Below are 22,755 nucleotides of genomic sequence, written 5' to 3'. Positions count from 1 at the left end.
CTTCTTCTTCTTCTTCTTCTTCTTCTTCTTCTTCTTCTTCTTCTTCTTCTTCTTCTTCTTCTTCTTCTTCATCATTAACTTTTAAATTTTCTACTTAAATTTTGCTATTGAGCATCATGTTACTCTAAAAAACAATGCCAACAGTAGGAAGTTGGTGGTAGGGATTTCTTTCCAACGAATCTTGTGGTTGCAAACATAGCTGAAGAGGGTATGTGGATTCATCACCTCAGCTTCTCCATGGAGGAGACCCATCTTTTCTATGTAGATAAAATATTTAAAATGAAAATCCACCACTAAAACTATTTGTAAGTCTGCTTCTTGGTTTCATTTGAAAACAACAATTTTAACTTGTTTGTTCAATATGCAAGGACATCCTGGGAGATTTGTTTGGGGATGTCAAATACTTGGCATGGCTACAGTTCTTACTCTATTTGTTCAACAGCCTCACAAATTTAATGTTAAGACTACCATTTTCTGTAAAATAGCGACCTAACTAACATATCTGATTTCTCACTACTACACCTTAACACCCCTGTAATAAAACGGTCAACCTGTTACTAGCTTAACATATTTCCTCTCTTACTTGGCCATGTTCATAAGTGTTTGCTTGTTTGTTTTTTCTTGAGAAAGTAAAATTCCGTACCAACAAAGAAATACTAAACAGTTAAACCATATTTATGCAATGGGATGTTCAAATGGGACATTTCCAGTTTCTTTTGCAGTTGAAATGCAAAGCTATGACATCTGAGTCAGGTACACTTGGATACATAATTCACGGCACGCTTTCCTTGGTTGCACTAGATTCCAGTCTGCTGTCTAATCCAGTCGCGGTAGGCTGTCACTCGAGTATACACTCCTGGCTTATTTGGCAGGCCACATTGATATCCCCAGCTCACAATCCCCACAACAAACCAAAGCCGCCGTGAGTCTTCTTGTACTAGCGGACCACCAGAATCACCCTGAAGAAAACGAAGCAAATGATTATTTAAATGTAAAAGCAACCTTGAAATCGTCAGTATATTTCTATGGCAGTAGAGGAAGTCCAAGCTACTATACCAGCATATGCCTTTTTGAAATATGCCAAGCCTTGCCAAAAAAAAAAAAAATTACTGAAATCCTTCAAGTATACAAGTAAGGCTGAGACTATAACGCTCTGGACCAAGCCTTTCTTCAGTTACTTTCTTGTTGCTTCCTAGTCTTCTCAGGCCTCCCCATAGGAAGGTTTCTATGACATCTTCTTTCCTCTGTGCTTCTGGCTTCGGGCCCGATTGGTTTCTTCCTATGATGGCCTGTGTTGTGGGGTCTATAGCTCTGCTTCTAAAAAGGTCCTGCTTATTCTTCTTGGACAGATTTTCTTGTATTAGCACTCCCTGTATTTTGGTACTTGGCCAGTGTCAGTGTTAGCAGTCCTGTAGTAAAATTTATGAGGGAAGGGAACACCTTTCTTCTGGACACTGCCACAACCTTGGTTTCTAGCTCATAGAAGATGCTAAGGAAATAGCTTTTGAATGAAGGAGTCTTTAGATGTATCACCAACCTTTCTTTATCACCTGGTATGAGGCCTGATGCATAGTAAATCACCCACCTCGATTCTTTTTGTGTATAGTTGAAAAGAAATTTTTACGACAGTAGGTAGAACCTTTCTTATGAGTTATTTACCAGCCAATGGCAATAACTAACAGCCTAGAAACATTACCATCATCCAATTAGAGAGATTCCTTTAGAATATACTGTATTATGGGTTAATTCTGTGAATTCTGGAGCTAAGTAGGCTGAGTTTGAGTTTTCCACCTATCAGGTATAAATCTGTGCTGAAATTCTCTTATCAATAAATGAATTTTTTTTCATGTTAATGAGCTTAACACACAAAGCACTCTGGACACAGTTTGGCGTATAGTCAGTACTAATAAAACCCAGCTATTATTACCAAATGTATGTCTAGAAAAGTTAGCCATTGATTGGATGGCTCATAGTAGTTAGGTTTTTCCATACCTATTTAATTAATGGTTTAGATGGAGAGAAAGGCCAGTATGTGAATCACCAACTTGCTTGACAAGTGCTACATGGAGCTGCTGGTACCATTCCTTTGGATGAGACATCACACTGCATTTTACTAGTCCTCAGTATTTTGTTGTCACATTTTTATGGTATTTTTGCTATAGTGGCAAAGCTTTCTGTATTGTGTCTTATCCACCATGGACAAGCAAATGGCAATCATGAGTGTTACGTAGCGTATGGTTAGTTTCTCTGTCTAGTGTCAGACCTTTGAACCTGCCTTCTTTTTTCTCAAACCTGATGAGTCAGGGAACATCTAGTTGCATTGGCACACAGAATGTTTCCCACACATGAGAATAGATATATCTTTGAAAGAATGTATGAAATTGATCTTGTAAGCTTCTATGCAAAATATTATTCACTTATTATATTTTTTGAGGCAGAAACTCTGTGTGTTTAGAGTATTGTAAATACAGTCAGTGAGGTCTGGTGTGGATCAGGAAAAATTTCACAGTAGTGATGTCATGCATCTGCCTGAAATGAAGGGCAGACTGTGTATATGCAGAAGTCGATGGATGGCTTGCCAGAGTGAAATGAAAAGAACATTTTATCTCCTCAAGCCGTTGTAATCAATATTTTCAGTAGCTGTGAAGTTGGTAGCTTCGGTGATTATCTAACTGATGAGATCTTTAGAAAACTTTCATAATACTTGAAAATTTGTTTTTACAGAAGGTGTGAACATCTCACATAAAGGGAACAAAGATCCCAGTGGATAAATGACAGTCTCTTGATAAACTATTGCTTGAAATTGTTAAAAATGTATCATTTAAAAAACAAAAAAATTTGGTTTGGGTTCTTGTATTCTGTACGTACCACTGCCTTTATAAAATTGTGCATGCCAAATTAAAAGCTAATAGCACTGAATGAGGAGAATAAGCTTTATGGGGCATATGATTCATCAAGGAAAACAGAAGTGGATTCCTTAAGACACTAGAGTATTTATAATGATGTTTAATTTCTGAACTATTTGTTCTTATGTTTACATTGGTTTCATTTTAGATAAAGGAATGGAACCTGTTAAGTTTCATTAATTTAATTAAGCCTTTAGTATTAAATTTTATACTCATTACTATAAGGAGACAATTATACATTTACTATTTGTTTTTTTTTGGATATTTAATTTAAAAATTTACAGGCTATACTATTTTTATTAATTGGGTTAAGGATGAGTATTTACAAGTAAAACAGTATAAATTAAAACATAATTATGTTATGAACTTTAAATGACTGTTTTCATTGTGAGTTGATTATTGTATACATTTATAAGACAGGAAATGATTTTATAATTTATGGGTACAATATTGAATACTAAAATCAAGCTGGCTAAGGCTTCTACTGCTTCAAAAACTTAACCTTGTTCCTTGTGATAAGAATATCAAAATTTACTCTCTAGAAATTTTGAAACATACAATACTTTATCATTAATTGTATCCACCATGCTATATTATATTGGTTTGACCATCCATAACAATTAACAGTTAGTATTTTTATGCTAAATGACATTTAAAAACAGAATTTCATCTCTAAATTTAAAGGCATAAATTTTTTGAGGAGCAGAGCTGTATGCTGTAACTTGTTATCTTTCTGCCTGTTATAGGGTTATGTGTTTGAAAATGCCTATAAACTTCTCAGTGGCGACATAGATAATGTTGTTACCTGGCATGCATCCACAGCCCCTGAACGCAGTCCAGCACAGAGCATTCCTGGCAAGACACTTCCACCGTAACCAGCTGGCTCATTGCATTCCTCCGAACTTATTATTCTGACCTCTCCTTGCTGTAGATTTGCGACGGTGTTGCCTATTCAGTAGAAAAACAGGAAGGAATCAGACCTCAGAAAATATGAGTCAATGACTCTGTAGCAAATTTGAGAATGAACATGAATATTCTAAACATTATCTATCTTGAAGGAATGGAACCAGAAGATGCACCCAAGGATAAATCTGAGCATGATTGTTGTAGGAGAGAAGGGATAACTCCTTTGAGGAGATGAGATTTCTCTTTTCTTTTTGAGTTTGTCATACTTTTTTTTTTTTATTCTCTCAGAGTTCATAAATTATTGGGCGTAGAGACACATGATTGTAATCACAGTATGTAGGAAGTAAGTGCAGAATCATGAGGAGTTCAAGGCCAGCTTTAGTTATATAGTAAATTTGAGGCCAACCTGGGATACCGTGAGACTCTATTTTAAAAACCAAACAAGTAAACAAATCTAACCCAACAACAACAATAAAAACCTAATAATTATGTTAAAATTGACTTACCCTCTTTAATGTGTTCACTGATGGATTTTGGATTAGAAAACTACAGATCAGTGAACGTTTAGCAACAAAAGAGAAATCAGTCTGATTTTAAAGTTAAAGAACTAATCTATGCTATCAGTGCTTCCCGAGAACAGAACTATCCGTTTTCCATGATTGGTATAAATGTCACCTATTATTTCAGGTCACTTGGTTCAAAGGAACAGAGTGAAATATTTTCTGTGACAATTAAGACTTTCTTTTAAATGTCTTACTGTGGTTGTAATAGTTCAAGGATACTGCCAATGTTTCTTTTCCATTTCCCACTTAATAGAGTTACTTTTTTTCTTGCCCATAATTCTTCCTTTAAATTGTGTTTATTCTAATTCTCATTCTATTTATCCAATGAAGGAACATGATCAATTTTTATCTACACATGAAGTTACTTGCTGTGACTGCAGGATTCATTTTATACCAGAATAAACTTAAAGGCCATACCTTAAGGGTTATTAAAACCCCAGGTCCTAATATTAAGTCTCCTTTTCTTCACAGGAAAGTATAGACTTTCTATATTAATAAGGGGCTTATTGAAGGGGTTCTAGACAGCATAAGCATGTACACACATGACTCTGGCAGGCTTTGCCCTTTCTATCGTCTCCCCTCCCCTCTGCCTTGGCTAAAATCCATTAGATTACATTCCTAAAGCTAACCACTAAGGTACATTTCCTTATCAGCTACTTCTTCCTCCTGAGGGTGACCACCAAGGTCCGCTATCAAAGTATTGGAGCCCAACAATCAAAAGCTTCTTTTTTGCACAATCAAAGTTAGCCAATTTATGCCAAGATGGGGTTTCCCCTTTTACCTTTATAAACTACCATTTGCCTACAGAATACTCTTGTCTCCTTTCTATCCAGAGGCAGTCCTTTGTCCCTCTGGGACAAATACCCCTGCCCCCTCTCACTTTCCCCCCTCACTTCTTCCCTTCCCCTTCTCTTTTCCTTTATCTCTTACTCTTTGTTCCCCGGGATAAATAAATCTCCTTTGTGCTTGAGCTTGACGTCAAAGTCCCGACACTTTCTTCATTCCTTCCTTTCACATTTCCCTGTTATGATATTAGAATTCTCTTTGGTTTCTAAGGGTTGCTTGTTTTGCATCGCTGAGGCAGCAGCTGTAACTAGAGCAGGTCTGACCAGGATGTAGATGGTTCTCTACAAGAGGCTATCCTCAGGCTGTTTCCTCATTTAAGAATTGATAAGACTGGACATAGTGGTGCAAGCCCATATCCCCATTATTTAAACTGGATTATGAATTTGAGGCCTTCCTGGGCTACATAGTAGATTCTAAATGGGTTCCTATGTCAACAACAAAAGAAAACCATATACATAAAAACAAATAACAGAGGATTTGTTGTTGAACTGTTTCATTTTCCAGAGACACTTACCTCCGTAAGTAAGAGATCCCCATCCTGTGACATATGCGACAGAACCAGGTAAAATACTTTGGGTTGCTGCTGGGAGACATATCCTATGGATATTTCTGCTAAAGGTGACAGGTCTGTCAAGTTGCACAACTGCAATATCATTGTCACGAGTTTCAGAGCTGTACCCGTCATGGGCTAAAATAGCCCTTACTCTCACTCTTATCCTAGGACTTATTGTAGAAACACCAAAGGTGGCTGTCCATTCTTGAGGATTTGAGTAGCTAAAAGCAACATAAAATAAAACAAAAAGACAAAAACGTGCTATTAAATAGGGAATTCAACATCATTTCATATATCTGTACTTTGGGTTTTATTTGAATAATATTATTCTTTGAGAATTTAATGTAATGTGTTTTGTATTTACCACCAACATCTCATTAATATTTCCCCAAACTGTAATCTCACAATTGTACTGAATTCTTTACTAGCAGCCTAGTAATTTTATTCTAAATATACCGAAAAAAGATGTCTTCAAATAATAATTTGATCTTTTTTCTTTCCCAGTGAGTGTATCCTAACATGTGAATGACAACGAGTAAAGAGGAATGCTATTGTTTCTTCTCCTTCCTTGATATTCCTGTCAATGCATCAAAGAATTCTGAAATAATTATCTTTTCTATTTTAACTTGTTCCATTGTTGTTGTTGTTTTGAGAAGAAAGATCCATTCAAAGAGTAGTGAGGTTGAAGGCTATCTTTCTTGTTGATACATGAATAATTTTTCTGTACTAAATTTGATGTCTGTCTCTATATATGTACATGTATATATATTGTATGTGTGAATGTAAATATGGACATATGTATAGAGAGATAATTCTGTAACATAAAAATATAGGAAATTAGTATTGTAACTTGGGACTATAGGATGCTTTGGGTACACCCTAAACAGACACATGTAAGGTAAAAATTGGTTAAGTTTTAGTAAATCAAAATTAAATACAACATACACAAGTTTATCCTGTAAATGTGAAACCACGAGAAAGTATTGGTAATGCTTAATATTTGAATTTTGAGATAATCTCACATAGCCCAATCTTTCTTAGATGGCTGAGGGTTATCTTGAACTCCAGATAAATCTTATCTCTGCCACGTTAGCATCATTATAATTATGCCAAACCCTAAAGGGATGCATACAAATGTGCCACCCCTAGTTTATGTATAAAATGTGATTGACTACGAAGGACTAATGAAACAGAAGCGTGTCAAGCATGGCGCTTGGAACCAAGCAGGCTGTCACTATAGTTGTAAATCTCTCCATTTGTAGCTCAGCTGAGGCTGTCTAGTTTGTATAATGAAAGTCTTTGGATTAAAGCCTAAGTAATTACGATCTCTATACTTTTGACATTCAATACACCACTCAAAGAGACAAGTGAACTATGAGAAAACAACAACAACAAAAAATAATACTGGGACAAGTAAGAAATTACCATAAAAGCTCCATCGAGGAGATGACAACAGACTAATCTTCATCAGAGCCTCATCACTTCTGTCTACCCGGATGTAAGGTTGGCAAGTCCTCGGTAAGTTCCTGCTCGTGGTTCTCAGTGATGATCAGGCCGTTACCGAGGGAACCAGTACATGGTTCATAAAGTTTTTCAGCTCTAATCGGCCCATCGAGGTGATGAATAGTTTTGTGGTGGCAAAATCAAAAGATGTTGCCTGCATTTCTTTGGTGATCGTTAGTGATACTTGGGATTATATCTTTCATGATAGTGTTACCCTGTCCTCAGCTTTGATAACTAGGTTCTGTTACCATGCAGATCTAATTCCGTTTCTGTTGCATCCTTAATTATATTAAATGCCTGCTGAGTCCAGACGTCAGACGTTCGGTTTCCACACTAAGGGCGTGGCTGAAAGCCAATAGTGTCAGTCTTACTGTTCAGCATTTCAAATGACACTGATGATTGAAATGGTCTTGTGAATTATTTTATTGTGTTACCTGAAATGCACCAGAAACTATACCTGATTAAAGCAGAATCCCATGATTTTAGGATGCCGCAAATAAATTTCAAATTTGTTTAGCAACACTGAGTTATAAAACAGCAGCAGAAAAATTACAGAGAAAACCGGGTGGTTTCCTAGATCCTTTGTTCAGAGGTTGCAGCCCAGTTGTTTTCATGCTTAGTCTGCCTTCAGACAGTAAATGGTTTTGTGAAGAGCGCTGCAATGACAGACAGCTTTCTCAGAGCTTGATAGTGTTTCTTCGGAATTGGGAATATCTTAAAGAACCCCAGTATAAGCAAATTGGGAATCAGAAAGGATACCATTTCTGGAGAAAATGGCAGTTTGAGAAGTGTCATAGACAGGAAAATGTACAAAGAACCAGATGAGAAAAATGCCTTGGCTCTGAAGTGCAGGTTTCACACTCTGGGAAATGAGATTGGGTTTATTTGCCTGAGGGTAGATTGGAATCTATGCTAAGGATACTGTTTTCTACTGATGGAAAAAGACTGAGAAGAGAGTAGATATGGTTAGGGGTCCACTGGAGTTTACTTTTCTGGGTGATTTTAGTTTCCCCCCAATTTTTAAAAATTTAACTATTTTTTATTTGCTTTACATCTCAATATCAGTGCCCCTCTCCAGGTATCCCCTCTCACACAAATCCTCGCCCCATTCCCCCCTTCCTTCTCCTTGGAGAAGGAGATGTATCCCTTGGGTATCACCTTATCCTGGCATATCAACTAACTGCAGGACGAGGTACATCCTCTCCCTCTGAGGCCAGACAAGGATACCCAGTTAGGAGTAATTTGCCTCAAACATTTAAGCCTTGGACACCCAGTACCAACATATGCCTGAGTCTAGAAGGCTTTCATCATGTTGAACTAAAAAATCCTTCTCTTAGGAGCAGTGACCTTCACCTCATACCAATAGAGTAAGTTTGCACAGGTTCCCTCCAGCGATCCCTTACCCTAGTGTAAGTAGTAGCCTGTAGTCACTCTTAATGACTAATTGTAAATGATCTAATATAAGCACCCTGAAGGTGGTGGCGCTGTGCGTTTGTATTTGGTGCTTCTATGATGTATAATACTGTGTTCAATATAGGTACTAAATCGATTTTGGAAAATTAGATGAGTGAGATTTTTCAGTCTCTAAATTGACTATCAGTCTACTAATTACCTTCTATGATGTAATGTGAAAACCCTTTATTAATGAAAAAATTAAAATAGAAATTCATTTTGTTTATTTAATTTGGCGTGTACGAGTGTTTTGCCTGAATGTTTGTATGTGCACCGCCTATATGTCTGATGCCTGCAAGAGGTAGGAAAAGGGTGTTGGACGCTCTGGAACGAGAGTCAGCATATGGATGCTGAAAACGGAACCTGAATTCTCTGAACAAGCAACTAGTGCTCTTAACAATTAACCATCTCTCCAGCCTAGATAACAACAATCAAATATTTTTTTCATTACTGTAATCTGTCCTGCCTGTAACATTACCACTTATATAATAGTATTGCTACTAATTTGGGAACGGAAGTTGTGTAAATTCCAAAAACTTTTATAAAAATATTTAAATTAAGCGCTCTAGGATATGATCCTTTTCCCCCTTTGCTATGTCAGAGTACTGCGATGTGAAACAGAGAACTACCAGCAAACCATTGAGCTAAAGGGGAAAAGACAATTATGTTTCCATGAATAAGAAAAGAAAAGACTCAGAAAGATTTTGCATTGAATTATTCCGGTGTCAATATCCAATTATATTTAGTCATAAGTGTGATGGGTGGAGTCTTCATGTATCTTTCTTTCTCAATTATTCCCAGATGGAAGAGTAGTTGTGACCTCACCTTCTGAAGCAATGAGCTGCTGACAGGACCCACAAGTTACTGATCAGGGTACCTCCACAGTGGTGGACATTATTGAGCTGTAGACTGACTTGCCAGGGCCAGTCGCCTGTCTCAGCCTGAGTGCCTCCAATGATCCTCTCTTCTGACAGTGTTATAAGGTCTGGGCGTGCTCCACATTCTAGCAACAACAATGTCATTGTCAACAACATAAAGGTATTAACATGCTGGCAAGCTGGTGGTTGTTTCCATTTAGAAAATTACTGAGGAGATTCTCCATCATTCTTCATCACAAAACTGCATTTAAATATCTTAAGAAACCTACGAACATTTTAATGCAAGAGGTGAAACGGACAGGCGTGGATTCATTTGCTCAGTTCTTCTCAACCCAAAATCTTATGATAGCTTTTCTAATGCTTAGTTTAATATTTATTAGTGATACTCGAGGTATATCACAAATAATAATTTCTATTGGTATTGGAAATAAGTTGCTAACACTAAGCATTTGCATTCTTACAAATTTCCCAGTATAAGAAGTTTGACTAGACTTCCATTAAGAACATACATGTCTATGGGTTCCTTTCCTGCTTTCTCCAAATAAATTCTTCAGTAATTAGTTTATTACAATTTTATTCAACGTAATCATAGATTAAACACAGAACTGAATTGAAAAATATCGTGCAGTGGAGTCTCACTAAAAAAACCTCTTAAGTATCTAAAATAAATCGGAAATCCAAGTACCTGGAACTAACTTCTAAGTACATTCAGCTGATCTGAGAGGCAAAGTTCATGTTTCTAGGAATTCTATTCCTGTCCTCCTAGCCTGAGAATACATCTGGGGTGACATTGGCATACAATGACTTTCCCTTCAGGTTATAGGCCTCCAACTGACAAGACATCTATAATTTATTACCTATGATTAACCCAAATCCACAACAAAGCAAGCCATTTTGCTGGTTTGCAAAAGCTACATGAATTTTGTCATCCAATGTAATTTACAAGTCTTCAGAAGCATTGCTTTAGAACCACAGGCACAAAGCTTTCCAGAACATCCAGGAAAATTGTCAGGAGCTTGGTGTTGAGTGCCAAGTGTATAGCCCTTCACTACAGTTCCATTTTTCCCCCAGGAGGAGGAGTTGCTTAAACATTGTTCCATCAACCAGGGTGAAATCCCATGCCTGCTTCCATCAAGAACCCTCCAGAGTGATCTCAGAAGGCACTAACTTGACCAATATGGGCCTGTCAAGGAGCTCTAAAGACTTATACTTAAAATCCTTATAATTCAATAAATAATTTAAAATAACAAAATAATTTAAAAACTTACCTTGAGTCAAAACATTTTCTGTATCCTGGTCAGTGAGAGCTAGTGTTAAGAAAGAAAAGATGAGAATAAGATCGACAAAACAGAGGCTGAAAATCATTTCACCTCGATTTCATGAAGCCCAGAGCTGAAACAGCCAGAGACAAGGTCACTGGGAGGGTTTGCCAAAATTCAGATTCCCAGGCTCCACCTCACGCTTTTGGAAATAACCTGAGTCATGTGCCCTAGAAAGCTTTCTTTGTAACTTTAACCCAGTGTGTTGTTGCACTCAAACTGTTGGAAGTTTGTGCTTATATGTTTCATGAAATACCTAACAGACTTTTCTGCTCCAAAAGTCATTCCTATCTCTTGGCAAAAGAAGGCTTAAGCAGTCATTAGGGTACAGCGTGATATGTGATAGAAGCCAATTGTTCACATTTCAACTACATCTGTGAGTAGACATTGGTATATGTGGTTTTTTTTATTACTTTAGTATTGCCAAATTATGTGCTCTTTCTTCAATAGTAAACAAAAACCAAGGTTCTCTTAACACATCACTTACAGATGGATGTTAACCAAAATATTATTCAAATGAAAACTTATGTGGAGAAAAGGATAATAATACAAAGAGGGTGACCAATACCATCATGAAGGACATACCATTTGCACTATTTGAAACTCTAAGGAATGGTTCATGAAGAAAAGAAGGGAAAGGACGCTGTAAGTGGAAGGTAAAATAGCATCTGTGTTCCCGGATGAAGGATGTGCGTTATGAAATAGTCAGTAGTAGGGTTGTTGGGAGTGCCAGAAAAGCCAACAATGTAAGCATCACATAGCAACTGTCCGTGTATCTTACATCCAGTCTGCATTCACAATGGTTTCTAAGGCAGGTCTAATAGTACTCTCAACCTTTGCATGAACAAGCTTTATCAAAAAGCATGGTACTTATGTTTCCTCCCTTAGGAAGAGATACCATATCTATAGGCAGTTAGAAAGGGATGAAAAGCTTCCTTCTCTCATTCTCATCCCTTCGAATGAACCTCATCCTCTTTCTTGCTCCCTCCTCTGGCTGCTTGACATTTGTACAGTTATAATACCCTCAAACTGACTTCCACATTGTGACTTTATAGGACCAATACTTTCTGAAACTATGTCAGATTACATTCTTTCAGACTTTAAAATTTTTTATTGGCTACTCTTCTTATTTTCAATAAGATGAAACCAAACTTCCTAAGACAGGTTTTCACGGTCTCTAAAACTGGCTTATGCAAAAATCATTTCCAGCTTGAAGTTTCATAAGGTTTGTGTGCTTCATCTGCTTTTGTCAGCATCAGTAGGGTCAAGTTATCCTGGTGGAAGCAGGAAAAACAAGCAAAAACAACTGATAGCCTTTCTTCCTTCTTTGAACAGCAAACACTTGAGTTTTAATCCTAACTGCCAACACAGTAACTCTCTGACTCTGGTCCCTAATGGAGGCAGCAAATGTATCTATAGGACACCCGTCAGCTCCTTGTTCCATTGTTCTTTCAAAGCATTATGACTATTAGAGGACTTGGACTTGCTTTTTCATTTCTCTCTTTCTCAGGCCAAGTCTCTTCTTTCCATATCTTAGGATGTGCAGATCCTTCTCATGTCTGTGAGTCCATCTGCCCTCTAATCTCTTTCATTCTGGATCCCTATAGCAGTCACTATCTTTACACCGGGTAGACTTCATCTGATGGATTCTTTCTCTTGTTGGATTTTTTTTCATGTTTTGAAAAAAAAAAAAAACCCAGGGCTTTATACATACTATAGAAATGCACTCAACTGTATCCTGACTCTGTATATCTACTCTTTGATTGTCATTTATTATCTTACAGTTAGATTTTTTCCTCCCTCCATCCCTCCTTTCCTTCCTTCCTTCATTCCTTCTTTTCCCTTCAACTTGTCCAAGAGTTTCTGGGAGGTAGAAACTGATATCGATTTGCAAAATTTCTCAGCACACTGCCAAATAAATAAATACCCAAGAAGCTCTTTGGAAGTATCCCTTAATGTGTAGGAGAAGAGGTAGTGTTTTCTTACTTAGACCTGGTATATGGGTAACTACAGTCAGAAACAGTGAAACCATGGAGTTGGAGCAGTATCTAAGGCAGTAGTTCTCAACTAATGCTGTGACCCTTTTCCCTACTTTTATGAGTCATGCTGTAAATATCTGTGTTTTTTGATGGTCTTAGGCAACGTCTATGAAAAGAGCATTGGAGCTCCACAGGGATGCCTGCCCACAGGTCAAGAACATCTGGACTAGGAGTACTTTACTGAGTTAAACATTGACTCATTAGTTGGAAGGTGGAAGAGAGTTCAAGGAAGGGAAATAGAGGCATTCAGAGAACTTTGAGGACCTATCCTTGTCAGTCTAATGCAGTCATTATTTACCATTAAGTAAGTCTTCTAACTTTAACAAGTAGTACTGTTGCAACAGGTATGTGCTAGACCAGGGTTGGAGCTATGGAAACCCTTTTGAATTTGAGCTCAATATAAAGTCATGACTTCTGACAGCAAGTAGTGCAGAACCAAAGAGATGTCTGCTATTACATAGTTCATTTATTTTGATCATGTAACATTTATTGAGTATTACATATCAGATTCTGGGTGATAGGGAAACAGTGTAAACAAAACTGATCTGTTAATTATCATTGCTGTTATGGGAAATAGTCTGAAGATTGTTAAGAAGGAAAGACTAAAAATAGGGCTATCATATGATTCAGCTATCTTCTGCTGGGTAAATATCTAAAGGAATCAAAATCACTTCTCAAAGTGATACCTGCACTTTTTTTTTTCATAATAAGTTTTATAGAATTAAAATAGTAAAAGGGCATGTTCACATTTTTCTTAAGCAGGTTGGAGACATCACTCAGGAATTATGGTTCCAATTTTTACAAGGATCAAGTGAAGCCTTAAGTTCTTTTAGATTCCAACCTCTTAAGTTCACTGCTATTGACACAGCCTTAAAGAACTACCATATCAATTTCAGAAAGAAAATGAACAAGTTTTCTTTGTCATGCCCTCTCATTCTATGTAGGACTCAAAAGAGAATAGAAAAGGCATGCTAAAACAAGTTAAGCCTTGGTGTGGACACTAGGAAATTGATCTCTTTCCATGTTGAAATTACTACTTCTAAGAAGAAAATCAAATCTTTAAAGCAATTATAACTAGTAAAAAGTAAAAAAAAAATTCTGCATGCTCTGTATTAGAGAACTATCTATTATATTTAGAATTGTAATACACTTTTGAAAGCTCAGTGACAAAGAGTAAGGTGAGTCTCTTTTTTAATATGTGAATTTGAATGAGTGACCTTGAAGACGTATTAAAATAAAAGGGCATAAAACATGGTACTTACACGTTATCTCATTCGAAGGAGCTATTTCCAAGTTTCCTGAGCTGCTGAGCCTTTGTAGCACAGACTGTATTCTGTTTTTCATTGATCTTTTGTTGTTACGTTTACTGGATCGGAATTTCATGACAACATCGGCCATCACACTACTCCCTTCTTTTCTGCAAGTCATATGAAACAGATCCATTGGGTAATTTTCTACTGTTTATATACTCTTCTTGATTAAACTGTTTTAAAAGAATCCATATGAGAACATATTTGCATAATAGTGCACACACAATGATTTATCAAACTGCTATCTCTCAAATTTGATTTTAACAGAACTCACTGCAATCAGCCTACAGTACACACAGCTGGGTTTGAAGCCAGAATGCTGTCACCAGGAGACTTTTGGTAAACTATTTAAATTTCTTAATCTTAGTGTTTTAAATGGGTTTTCATGAAGATTATTTACATAAATTGATGTAGAACTTTTGAAAAAATGCATGGAAAACACTAAGTGCACTGTAACTAATATTAGCCTTAAATTGAAAAATATTTACTGTCTTAAACAAAGTTAAAACTTGATGAGGTTCCAAATTTGTGTGAGTTATAGCATCAAGTTAATTGTCTGTTACACAGACCTATTGATCCAACAATGACAACAAGTTTGTAGTCAATATATTAATATGTTATTTATGTCTTGGTTGACCACAGAGACACATTCCTCACAATGGACTTGATGTTATAAAAATCTAGATAAATTCTACTCTATTTCATGTCAATAATGTTAGTTATGAAGTGGACATCCAATATGACAGCAATGCTGAAACTATCCTAAACAGAGGGACCCTGACTAGGTAAAGGTAAAGTTATTGGATAAACAGAATCCTAAGTCTAGCAATCCTCAGGAATTTTGTAAGGTAGATTTGTGTTTACCAGGAAAACCACTACCTCCTTTATCTACCCCAAAGGTCAACTATCTTTGACAAGGTCATCTACTTCTCAGTTAATCCAAATGCTCAAAGACTCAGTGACTCAAAGTCTCACTGACTATCAAATAAAACTGGATTGTTTTCCTGACAAGATCCTGTACTTTGTCTCCCAGACACATTTGACAGTTTGATCTTATCCCCCAAAACCTTTCTTTCTGCCCACAGAGTGGTCCAGTTTTATGGCTTCATTGTGTCCTTAGTTACAGATAATTAGCATCATGAGACACCGCCTCCAAACTGGTATGGATTTGTGTAATGTCTAGCATTATATCAACTTGAGCCAAGCTATAGTCATCTAAGAGAAGGGAATTTTGATTGAGAAAATGCCTCAATAAGATAGGCTTTAGGTAAGCCTGTAGAATATTTTCTTAATGAGTGATTAATGGGAGAAGATCTAGCCTATTGTAGGTGATAGCACCCCTGGCTTGGTGTCTGAGACTGTAAGAAAGCAGGGTGAGCAAGCAATGAAAGACAAGCTAGTAAGCCATATCTTTCCATGTTCTCTGCATCAGCACCTGTCTCCTGTTTGCATTCCTGTCCTGGATTCCTTCAATGGTGAACTGTGATGTGAAGTATAAGCCAGATAAACCCTTTCCTCCCCAGGCTACTTTTGGTGATTGTGTTTCAGCACAACAATAGTAACCCTCACTGGGACAGTTTGTTTCTTGTTTTGAAAAAGTGCGCTAGGCAAATTTGTCTTGATGTTTCTCATATACTTCTTGGTTTCCTCCTTCCAACTCAACTGCCAGTACAAATGGTAGACTTATTATCTGTCCCAGGAATGAATTTAGTACCTTTTAGAACATGTACAAAACATTTTATGGCACTTAATACTACTCTAAGTTTCAATAAATTAGATATGATATAATTTCACTGAACTCACTCTCAGGGTTGGGCGGTTTAAATAGAGCATCAGACACTAAACAATTAAAACTTATGTGAAGTTAAATCTAAGCAATTTTGAAATATTGTACAAATATTAGATAAAATGGTATAAATTCTATTTCAGATTCAAAACTGAACCTGCATGATAGTGAGGAAAAACTCTAGTGACCAAAGCCAATTTATTAAGTTCTATATGCTAAAATATTTAGTAGGCTTCCACTTAACAAATTTATAACAACCGAGGTGAGGTCTAGGTGAATGCAAAACAGGAGTTAGCATTGATTTTTTCAAACAATTGAACTCCAATGTAAACGTGAATTAAGGAGGGAAAAAACCCTACTCCTCATAAAGAAAAGTTTAATCTCTTTCCAAGGCTCAATTATGAATGGGTTTTAAAGATTTTTCTATATAATTTGAAAAAAAATGAGACTGGCTTTATGATATTTGCATTTGTGTTGATGCTAGCTATTTATTCTCTTATTACTCTTTAAGGTATTCCCAAGCTAAAACAAAAAAGGAAAACAAGAACCCCTTGAAAGGCTCTACACAGAATATTTGAAGTGATTAATATTCAAGAAGAAATTATAAATATAAGAAAAATATAGGATTTTACCCCTTCAAAAAATCAGATAAGTGGGATGTTGTAGTTCATGTTTGAAATCAACCTTCATATAAGGCAGGAGAATTGAATTAGCCTGAGGCCATCCTGGGCTTTAACAGTAAGACTTTATCTCAACAAAGCAAAAAAAGAGCAAACAAACTAACAAAAAGACCAGGTAAAGCTTTGCAGATAGAAAGGATGTTGGTCAAATCTAAAGAAATTCAGTTAACAGAAAAGGTGGCTATGAAGATGTTATAGAGTCTAACAACAGATAAAGCAACAGATAAATGTTGGAAAACATTTAGAACCCTTCTATCTATCAATTATGGATACATTTGTGTCATCAATCTATAGGAGCATTCACAAGAATGAAAATCTTTTCCCTTCAGTATCCAGTCTTGCCAATACCATTTGAAGGGCTCACCTGGAATCACACTACTTTTCTATATCCTCTATGATCTTACTCAGGCCTGTAACATTTGCATTTTTATTGATCTTACTCCTCAGGGGCTTCCTGCTGTCAGTGCTGGTCCTCCTCTCTGTGTTCCATCTTATAGTGTAGGGATCCTTTAAAACATCCGTGTGTGTTCATTTGGGTGGGTATATGCATATGTGGATGCCAGATGTCCACCTCAGCTATTGTTGGAGCCATCTACTTTAGTGTTTGAAACAGTGTCTCTCATTGGCATGGTATACCTAGAATGAGCAGGCTACACTGATTGGTCACTGAGCCCCAAGGATCCTTCTGTCTCTTCCTTCCCATCCTGGGATTATAAGGATTTGACACCATGCCCATTAAAAAAAAAACACACACATGAATTCTAGGAAATCAAACTCAGGTTCTCATACTTGCGTGGCAATCAGTTTACCACCTGCGCTATCTCCCCACTTGTGATCCTTTAAAATCTTTTCACCATGCCATTTCTTTGCAATGACTTCCTATGTCATTCAGAATAAACACTCCAAACCTTTATCATGTCCAACAAAATCTATATGATTTTGTTTCTGTCTATATTTCTGACCACCTTTAATTCTATTGTACCCTCATAGGCATCCTTTCTGTTTGTTGACTCCATACATGTTACCATGTGAAAGGTTTGTTATTCTCAAAGTTCATCTTTATTGTTTCTGTGTTTATGCTCAAATATTATTTCATCATAGAAGGCTTCTCAGTCTCATACAATCTTCAGCCCTGAACTGGTTGTTTTTCTCTGTGAAACATATTACATCTGAGCCACATCTGTCCTTTTGTGTTCTTCCTTATCATCTGACCTCCCTCCCTGGAATGCATTCCCCATCAAAATTGAAACCCAGTTTTGTTCTTTGCTAAATGCACCTTCTATACTTAGAACCAAATCTAGTGTCAGCTACATGGTAGGCACTTCTGAAACAGTCATTTAACCAATGAGAACTACGGTGAACAGAAGCAACAGTGTTGGCGGTGAGTGGAGTACAACTGAGATTTAAACCACATTGGTAGGTTTTGATTTCTGGAAAAAGGTAGTAAAATGTTGAATTTGATAAATATGAATGGTTGCTACGGGCACTGAATAACTAACTATTTTATGTAATTTACTAAAATATCTTGGGGGAAGGAGCAGTGAAGGTCCATCTGAGATTTTAAACACAAGTAAGACACGGCTAAATGAGGTACGTTAAGCGTGTTGCTTATTACCTGTGTTCTGATGGCTTAGCATTTTAAAACATTTTGTTCTTGGAGAACATCACTCCTAGGGGTAGCAAAATTTGTGATGATAGAAAACCACAAACCATTAAGCATGGTTTTCAAATGAAAATACACTATCCAGAGTCCTCACCTCCAAATAACTCCTGTCTTTGGCACTTAAACTTGAAACCACTATTTGCCACTTTAATAATTCTATACTAAGTACAAGGTGACTGTGGTAGAGTCCTTTACCTTTAGCCTTGAATGCTCTGGAATTCTTAAAACTAGGAAGAAAAATTTAATTACCTTTTGATATACATATTCTTGATAAATATGTACATCTAAGATATACGTCTACTATGTTTGTATGTATAATTTGTATATATTTGTATCAGGATCCATTTATAGATATATACCTACATATCTATTGCGTTTTAACATTATTTTATTTAAATATTCAAATATTTATATTTATGTGTTTACTTATATAATAAACAAATAAATATGCATATCTATAAGTAAATAAATATAAACATAATACATTAAACTTCTCATATATAATAATGGTAAGTATTGACATTAGAATGCTTTAATTAAGTCAATAGTATGCTTGGATTTTTCCTTCAAACAATGTTTACGTTTGATGTATTCAGTGGAGCAAGATGCATTTGGAGACTGTTACAGTCCAATATAGAGAAGGATTGTTGCATTACGTTAAAAGCTATGCAGTTGGGAGATATTGCAGTAATCAAACTTGAAGACTAGGCAACTGGTTATGTGGACCTGAGGGAGAGTCAAGAATCTAAGATGGCTCCCAGATTTCTTTCATAAGCAAACTCTGGTTGCTGGTGATGCCAAACACTGGGATGGACAATGCTAGTGGACTAAAGGGCTTGATTGAGATGATTAGACAGGTACGGATCTCTGTATATTAATGCTATCTAAAAATATCATTACATTTGTTCATATCTGTAGGTGAAAAATATGGTTGGATCATGTCAGAGATACAAGTTCAAGACTAATCAACAGATAATCAACAGAGGACCTAAAGCCAGTGAGAGCAGAGACCATGACAGTGCACACTCACATTCAACATGTGAGGCACATACCACAGCTAGCAAAAGAAAAAGAGAGGATATCTGCATAGATAACAGGAAAGTCATGGCTATGTAGAGTCTTAAGAGCCAGAGGATGATATTTCATCAACAAGGCAACGGTGCCAAATGGTGCGCAGAGGTTCAAGAGTACAAGTTAAGTGATTTCCCTGGATTTCAGGATTTGGATGCTGTTGATGAAATTGGCTTCCTCACACTTTGGAGTGTGGCTAGAAGTCAGACAACAGTGGATTAGTGGCAAGTGAGAAGTTAATGGAAGGAAAGGAAAGGAAAGGAAAGGATTTTTCTATCTACTCCTCCACTGTTGGCTTAAAACTCTGAGCGTTAACAGCTGGTACAAACACAAGGCATCCAAAGGAATGCACATTGAGCAGGTAGAAATGTGTCTGTATTCTTCCCATAGGGTTTTCCTTGTTCTTTAATTAATTAAAACTAAATTTAACCATCACTTTGCTTCTTTTGATGATGTTAACAATACTTGAGAATAAATTCATGATATCTCTGCATATTAATGAGTTTTCACATTGTCATTTGAAGAACTGAGCAATGTGGGCATTGAAGACAGTTCTGGAGCTATTACTCAGTGTGACTATTTTCGTTGGGAAAGCCTGTTTTATCACACCACATGGATACTTACATAGTAACTAAGGCACAAGTAGCAGATTCCCACAAAGCCTGCATCCAGCCATTCCTGTTATTAGTGCATGACAGACTTGTCATGGAGTTTGCTACAATATCTTCCTTTTATTATGATATTCTGGGAAGCCAAAAACTTACTTTTAGTGTTGGCAAGTTGTACTGATCTTGGATAAATATATCCCAAGTATTGTGCCATTCAAGAAGACACTGTTTACATAGACTGCACTATGATATCTAGTGGATTTACACATATCAGCTTTTCCTGCACCTTTTCTTTCTCCCATTAAGAATGAAGTGATATGGTTATTTATATCACTGGCAGAATAAATACAGCATTTTACTTTGTCTTTTAAGCTGCTTCATTTTCTCATATTTTTGTTTTATTAGAACAATTACATGAACATGTCACTTAACAGCCACAGTGCAAACGGAAGTCAAATATTCTAAATTACATCTTTGCAAATATAGTTTTTGGTAAGGTTTCACTTACCTCAGTTTGACAACATGGGTCCTGATAAACTCACTTCTTAGATTTGATCCTCGAAATGCACCAGTAATCTGGAGAAAGAAAATGGGAAAATAATCTCACTGTAATTTCAGGCTCCTCATTCCATTTTAATATCTGCAACATGGGGCTTATATGATGAGAAGTAGAAACCTATCAGGTAACGTCAGCTCCATCTTGTCCCAGATAGCATAGGACCAATACAGGCAGATGGTGTAATATTCGGATGCAGTTTCTATTTTGCAGCTATTAAGCACAGATGATCTGGAAGGGGGAAGCCTTTAATACAAGTCACTCATGATACATGATTTGATATCTGTGAGTCAGGTAGTTAGGAATCAGACTCAAGTCACTAGGGAAATCCTTTCATACAACTTCTGATATGTGTGTGGTATACAATGACTATGTTTTAAATGGGTAAAGCTAATTAGAATGATTAGTGATGAAATATCTGAAGGGGAGGGGAAAGCAATGTACTATATCAGAGTTCTTCTGTAGTGCAGGCTCAGGTACATTGTAGTTTCAAAATAGAGAATAGATTGCTTTCATGTATAACGTGAGGCTGTGCCCTTGTGTATGTCAACACGAGAATGTAGAAATGAGGAATTAGGCACGTGCTGAAAATTATATTATTCTAGGATTTGAAGCCAGTTTTTCAGAACTATGTTTATTAAATGCTTGGATTGTAACTGCTCAAGTTATCAGACTATTCAAATGAATTCATTTTTATATTCATTGGGTTTTACAACATGTTTTATTGATATTTTTATCACATTGGGGAAAACCAAGTAAACAAGGAAGAAGAAAGGATTTTGTGTTTTCCTCATGATTGACAGTTCTAACAATCCTTTCATATTATAGAATATTCTAGATTCCTCACCAGTCACATTCATGATTTTTAAGGACTAATATGAGTTATATGTCATTTAAGTAAATTCTAACAAATTAAAATATAAGTGGTCATCATTGTACATATCATTTTAGTAGGTCATTTAAAAGCACTATGAATAGAATTAAAGTATACTCACACTTTTGCATTTTAAGCAGAAACACTGTAGCAACTGCTTGTGTGTTCTATAAATCACCTTTCCCAGTCTACATTAGCTGACAGCTGCAGTGCTTTCTGTTATCTGTGAGGTTAGTAGTAGAGATGATGTTTTGTGGTATTCTTTACTGTCTAGTGTCATATTATCCCACTTTTTTGAAGTTTAAATATTCAGAAAGCTCAGTGTTCAAGGAAGAAAGAAAATAAGGTATGTGGGCATAGGTCTATCTACTATAACACTGGTCTGCATGTGCACTGCACATGTGCCTCCGTGTATGTATGTATGCATGTATTTGTGTGTAACTTCATTTCTCTTTTCTGAAGAGGAAACAGAGAAAAAAATGTAGTTGAGCAAGAGGAGAGGTGAGGTTAAGGTTGGGAGGGGTTGAGGGAGGGAAATTGTTCTCCTGATGTATTGCATGAGAGAAGAATCTCCTTGGTTTTCAGTAAAATGATAAAAATACAACAAAACATTAAAGAAATAAGTATTAACATACCATAGCCTCGATTCTTTCACTCAGGGTTCTGTATTCGTGCGTAGCTGGTGAGTTTAAAGCTTCAGTATATTCAACATTTAGGATTTGAAAGGTGCTATGATAAAAGTAAGCTTTCTTGTCTGGAGAAGAAAGGGAAACGATTACTCTAATGTTACCACGTGGATTAATTTTTATTTAGTACAGCATTATGAGAAGTTATACAATTAAAATAGTATTCCTTAAAAGAAAGGAAAATCCATATATATAATATACATATAATGCAATTATTTTCTCTTGGGTTTTCAAAGGATTGACAAAACTAAGATTGTTAAGGTAAAAGAAATCAGACTAGTATTATCAGTACCTTCAAAGTTTTACAGAAATATAATAATTTTTATTAGTAGCACATCTAAATACCCTTGGTTTACTCATTCAGTAACCATTAATAGATATTTATAATAGATGGTTGTTCATCCTTCAGCAAAAAAAGAATTTATATAATCAAAGAGATTTTATACATTAAGAAGCCAAAGCACTGCCCCAAATAACCAAACAAAATCTTAAAATGGTCATTGAAAAGAAATATGGATATATATGAATATCTATATAGAGAAGAATTCTAAGCAAT

General features: G+C 36.3%; 1 protein-coding gene across 1 annotated transcript in view; it reads right to left on the bottom strand.

The window, feature by feature from the left end:
• Tmprss11d (transmembrane serine protease 11D) overlaps positions 1–22,755 on the bottom strand; it is a 49,415-nt gene continuing 26,660 nt past the window's right edge. Inside the window, exons 3-10 of the mRNA XM_028786803.1 lie at positions 22,149–22,267; positions 20,592–20,659; positions 14,228–14,382; positions 10,876–10,914; positions 9,555–9,732; positions 5,736–5,995; positions 3,712–3,854; positions 1–959 (exon numbers count right to left, since the gene is read on the bottom strand). Of these exons, the coding sequence (XP_028642636.1) occupies positions 798–959; positions 3,712–3,854; positions 5,736–5,995; positions 9,555–9,732; positions 10,876–10,914; positions 14,228–14,382; positions 20,592–20,659; positions 22,149–22,267 (1,124 nt within the window). The 3' untranslated portion in view covers positions 1–797. The remainder of the gene's footprint in view (positions 960–3,711; positions 3,855–5,735; positions 5,996–9,554; positions 9,733–10,875; positions 10,915–14,227; positions 14,383–20,591; positions 20,660–22,148; positions 22,268–22,755) is intronic.

This window comes from Grammomys surdaster, unplaced genomic scaffold, assembly GCF_004785775.1.
Source record: "Grammomys surdaster isolate TR1022 unplaced genomic scaffold, NIH_TR_1.0 125581, whole genome shotgun sequence".
NCBI classification, from domain to species: Eukaryota; Metazoa; Chordata; class Mammalia; order Rodentia; family Muridae; genus Grammomys; species Grammomys surdaster.
Note: the sequence above shows the minus strand (reverse complement) of the source record. Positions and strands in the feature narration are given on the sequence as shown.